Source organism: Teleopsis dalmanni, chromosome 2, assembly GCF_002237135.1.
Source record: "Teleopsis dalmanni isolate 2A chromosome 2, ASM223713v2, whole genome shotgun sequence".
Lineage (NCBI taxonomy): Eukaryota > Metazoa > Arthropoda > Insecta > Diptera > Diopsidae > Teleopsis > Teleopsis dalmanni.
In genome coordinates, this window is record NC_051847.1 from 140849722 (window position 1) to 140854974 (window position 5253).

Consider the following 5253-nt stretch of genomic DNA (forward strand, 5'->3'; position numbering starts at 1 on the left):
ATATATACATGTGATTCACTACCATTATTCATATGCATATATGTATGTGTACTAATTTAACGAACCATAATATTTAAATTTTTATTTAAATGTATACACATTTAAAACAATTATTTTTTAATTTAACAAATTTAATATAAAATTGAATTAAATTTTTCTTAACATTGAAATTAATATTATTTATAACAAAATAATGTAACAAATTTCAATCTACATAATTTAGACATGCAATACTTATGCTAATTAGTTAAAATGTTAAATTTGTGCTAAGTTTTGCGTATAAAAAAATCAAAATATGCTATATGTTAAATACATACTGCCGACTCAGATGTAATTGCCATATTAACACATAATTTTATTTATTTTGACATTTCAATCAAATACGTGTGTTATTTGTTATTGTACACAAAAATAGTCACAAAAAATTTTTTTTGTTTATAACTTCAAATAGTTATATAACTAGTCAAACAGTTAAATGCTTCAAATAGTTAATAGGTAAATTATATAGTTTAATTATTATTTAGCAATTTACCTCATGTTACAACTTCGCCCAATTATCACGAGTTTATAGGCAAAATAAAAATGTGAGCTCTGGTATGATATATACAAAAATTTGCTAGCAACTATTATAGTATACTACATTGTTGAACATTTTTTTTCTGTTGTATATTTATTTATAAATTTTTTGTATATAACATTATAAAAAATTAAATAAACAAAAATATAATTTTATCGGTTCATAATAATTTTCGTAAAACATATGTTCTTAAAATTTAAAATTTTATTTTTTGAAAATACAACACTGCCGTCATATTGTTTTTTAGGTTAAGAAATTAAATTGTGTAATGTCAAAAACAAGTGATTGTAACGCACAGTATTTATAATTGTGCTAAAATTAATATTTTATTTAAATGAACAAAATTGTACAGAAAATAAAACAAAATTATAAATTATATAATAATTCCGAGCACCTATAACACTTGTCAGTTTCGAAAACTACCTCAGAAAATGGCTAAATACTTAGCACAAATCATCGTGCTCGGCGGACAGGCAATTGGTAAAGCCTTTGCCAAAGCTTTACGACAGGAATTTGCTGTATCACAGGAAGCCGCAAGGCGTGGAGGTGGTGGCCGAGAGGGCAGAAAAAGAGCAGAAACAAATGCGAGGACGGGTAATATAAGTTTCTGTCATTTTAAGTAAAATACCATTTTAACATTTTGAATGCAGGCATGACACTTGAGGAAGCAAAACAAATTTTAAATGTTAATGACTTGAAAAACTTGGAAGACATTGTAAAAAATTATGAACATCTTTTCAAAGTAAATGAAAAATCAAATGGTGGTTCATTCTATCTGCAATCGAAAGTTTTCCGGGCGAAAGAACGTATCGATGCAGAATTACAAAATTTAAAAGACTCTAGCAGGCAGAAAGAAGATCCAACGGACAAACGATGAAATCTAGCCAATTTAGTGATTTAGTTGTATAATAGAATATTTAAATTAATACCAAAATTTAACAAATGAAACTGACAAGGATACACTTTTCTACTGGTGCTTAGCAAACGATTCGAAGAGAAAGGTATACTTTTGTTAAAATTCCGAAATTACACGTGCTTCATTGAAGAGCTTACGAACTGCTGAATGATTAGTTTTCTTATATATTTGTGAAATATACATGATGTTAAATTTGCAATTTCAGTTTGAATTTTATTTAAAGTTATATTTTTTTATTATAAAATGTTTAGTGTCAACATTATCGCACATAAGAGAGTGAGAATTGCATATAACTGACAGATGTGTAAACACATAGTGCGGATTAACACTAACTTTAGTTAACCATTCTTCATCATTAGTCGATATGTCATGAAATAATACTAGTGTTAAAGTAAAATTCTAATGTATTTATGCGTTAATGTTTATACTTTACCTATCAGAATCATTTCTTCTTATTATTGCATTAGATGTATTGGTTAAAAACTAAATATATCCATAGCTATGTCTAAATACTCTATTAAGATATATTATAATCAATTTATTGCTGTAATATTACTATCGGCTTATTTAAATTAAATGTTTTTAAATTGTGATCCTATATCTATTTAGATTTAATCTAACTATAAAATATAAAATGAAGTTTCGATTAATGAAGAAATAATTTTACATTTATGTTACAAGAAAATTGTAGCTCATGGAGTTCCTATTGCAACTATAAATTGCAAAAATCATAGATTTTATGATTGAATATGATAATATTCAATGTCATTAAAGAAACTATTTTTAAAAATCTATTATTTGTTAGTGCAAGTTAAGGTTAAGAGTATAGTATATATTTAAAATGAAATGAAAAAAAAAATTTTTGTTGCAATTCACTGGTGTTCAAGACTTTTTTAACATAGCGGCGCATTAGCTAAATATAATTTTAATTGAATACCAAATTTATATAGTTTCCATTCTACACTAATCTACTATTTTGTTATTAAAACATATTTAAAATAGCTTGGTTTTAATTACATAAAATAATTCTAAATTGTTGTTTTTTAAAGTCTACATAAGTAAATCCTTCCTTATTAAAACCCTCAATTGTTCTAAGAGTAATTAAGTGATAATTTATTTATAAATTTATAATTTATTAATCTACGTAGTATTGCTAGAAGATATTTCTATTCGAAATAGATTTCTGGTCCTAGAACAAAATTAATTTTTAATTAAAAAAAACTAAAATTAAATGCCGCTTTTACAATACACATATATAGAGCAGAGTAAGACAATATCCTGTGAATTATTATTTTCTTATCTTCTTGATGATTTCATTGTAAAAACCATTTAAATAATATTGTAGTAACTCAATATGCTTCTTAATAAAAAGAAGTTACTTACTCTTACTAAGGTATAAGATAGACAGACACTACATTATTAAATTTATTTATTTGTCTTAAGCCAGATAAACAATTTTATTAAATTGTTTGTCTTAAGTCAGATAAACAATTTAAGAGTTATTTTAAAGCCATCTAAGAGTTTTGTTGTATATAAAATGAACTAGTAAATAAATCTCGTTATAAATTGCTTAAAAACAGAAGAAACAGTGAATTCTTCAGTCAGAGAAAAACATCCAAAACTGGAACAATATATTTAAATTGTATCTTATTTTATATGTTTAGACTATCGTATTTAATTCGTTTTCGGGCTTATCTTGATAAGGATGTACAATGGATATATTTATATTTCTTATACAATATCCATACAGAGATATTCAAAATATACTTATTGAACTTATTTTATAAGTCCGTTAGCTGTTTAGAAAAATTTCTGTGACGATGTGACTCATTGTACAAGTTTAAATAGAAACAAAAAGGAAATAAATAAATGTTGAACACAATCAAGCATAAATGAAGCAGTGCATATACTTATATTCTCTTATTTGAAATCTGTTTTGTTTAATATATTCAAAATAAATTTGCGAAAATTGTATATGTTTTGTTATTTTTTCGAAATTAAACAATAAAAATATATGGTGGCGTATAATATTCAGAAGCAAGTTAAAACAAAAAATGACTTGCCTTCTGTTTTGTTTTGCTATTCCCAAATCTCTAAAAGTTGAAGTGTAAACGCTTAATATCAATTTCATACTACGCACATAAGTCTCGATTTAACACAAATTTGACTTTTTCATTTGAATATGAAAATATTTATGAAATATTCAAATTTTTAAATTTATTTATTTAAAAAGAAATATATAAAATAAAATTAATACATGTAAAAATTTTATTGTATCATATAGCACATTCACACTGTCTTATTTAGCCAGTTTTCTCATTATAGCCACTACTTAGGATGATTTACTATACAAAAATATTTCATATTAGTAAGCTCATTATCAATAAATCAGCTCATTTGGATCGGAAAATGTCGAATACAATCCTTAAAAATAAATTTCTCCGAAGAGTAATTATCAAAATTTGATTTATGTATCATATGTTTTAAATATAAAATGTAAACAAACAATAGTTGAACTGTAAACAAATGCTCTGAGAAAGTAAGTATTTAATAAAATCTTTGTTTTTATTAATTGAATATGTAATCTTATATATAAAATGTATATAAATGATTTTATATATAAAAAATATAATAAATTTTTTTTGAGATATTTTAAGTAAAGTTTATAAGAGTTCTATCAGCTGCATAAATAAGCTCATCATAATGTGAACGTTCACTCATTGATTTAAATGAGCAAGTCCCTAATTAAGACAGTGTGAATATACTGTTTGCTTATGAACGAACTTTTGCAGATACCATTATCTGCGAAGTTCGTTTGTTCGCAAGCGTTCACTTTGGTGTGGTTGCACCTTTTGGTGTGGATATACCTTTATATACATAGGTACTATGTATATCACTAATATAATAAAATACACATATTGTTACATTTAATTGAAAAAAATAATGAATTGTAACATGTGCATTATACATTTATTTAAAGAAATGCAAATTTTAATAAATATTAAGAATTTGTTTCTTAAAAATTTTGTTACAATAACTTCGTGTGCAAGTTCGAGTAAATTGATGGTAAATTAAGGGAAATAGGATATTATGTCGGTATGGCAGCAAATGTTGGTATTTACCAGAATTTCGAGTAGGATAAATTATTTGCGAAATCTGACAAACTTACCAACACCGCGTTATCAAATCTCAGAATGGTTACAGGCTCCTCGGGGAGGTATGCAGATCTGAGGTCAATTATTGCTTAGTCTGATGAAGTGATAAATAATAATTCAGTCAAAACGCAAAGAGGGGTTTTGAAGAAACCTCGCAGTTAATACAACATAATAATAATAAATTACATAAAAATTAGGTAAATTAGATGTGACCATTATAAAAGTTTTATAAGGTGTTAAATAAATAAATTTAAAAACTTTTAACTAAAAATAATAAATAAGTTCAATAAATATATATTTACATAAGTGCATTGCAATTTACTCCAACTCGCACACGGACTAAAATTTTATAAATACATTACAATAAGTCCGAACATCGAAAAGAAATTTGCAAACACATCACGAGGCATCTTTTCATTTGTACTGTAGATTTGACACATCACTGAAAAAAAAAGTTAGAACAGAAAACAAATAAGAAGTTTGTGTGATTAGATTGATAAACATCAACTGAAATATATAAAAAGTGAAATGACTGATTAAAGTGTGAATTTGTCTTAAAATATTGAGCAATAATTATTAAATAAATAATTGCAAGTCATAACATG

At 25.1% G+C, this 5253-nt stretch overlaps 1 protein-coding gene across 2 annotated transcripts; it reads left to right on the forward strand.

Moving 5' to 3' along the window:
• Window positions 1–766: 766 nt before the first annotated feature.
• LOC119680153 (mitochondrial import inner membrane translocase subunit Tim16-like) lies at window positions 767–1921 on the forward strand. 2 transcript variants are annotated; one of them, XR_005252450.1, is made up of 3 exons: window positions 767–1171; window positions 1228–1578; window positions 1745–1921. XR_005252450.1 is itself a non-coding variant. In XM_038092836.1 (2 exons), exons 1-2 carry the CDS (start codon window positions 1009–1011, stop codon window positions 1452–1454), a joined length of 390 nt encoding a protein of 129 aa, XP_037948764.1. In that variant the 5' UTR covers window positions 767–1008; the 3' UTR covers window positions 1455–1692. The 2 variants fall into 2 exon arrangements, 1 of the variants encoding a protein (XP_037948764.1); XM_038092836.1 differs by lacking the exon at window positions 1745–1921 and having other exon boundaries at window positions 1228–1692.
• The last annotated feature ends 3332 nt before the right edge of the window (window positions 1922–5253 follow it).

What these genes read in the sequence shown, in the direction of transcription:
- LOC119680153 (XM_038092836.1), top strand. Translation starts at nt 1,009, where the DNA reads ATGGCTAAATACTTAGCACAAATCATCGTGCTCGGCGGACAGGCAATT. An exon ending in AGAAACAAATGCGAGGACGG is followed by an intron (nt 1,172 to 1,227) that starts GTAATATAAGTT and finishes TTTTGAATGCAG; the next exon opens with GCATGACACTTGAGGAAGCA.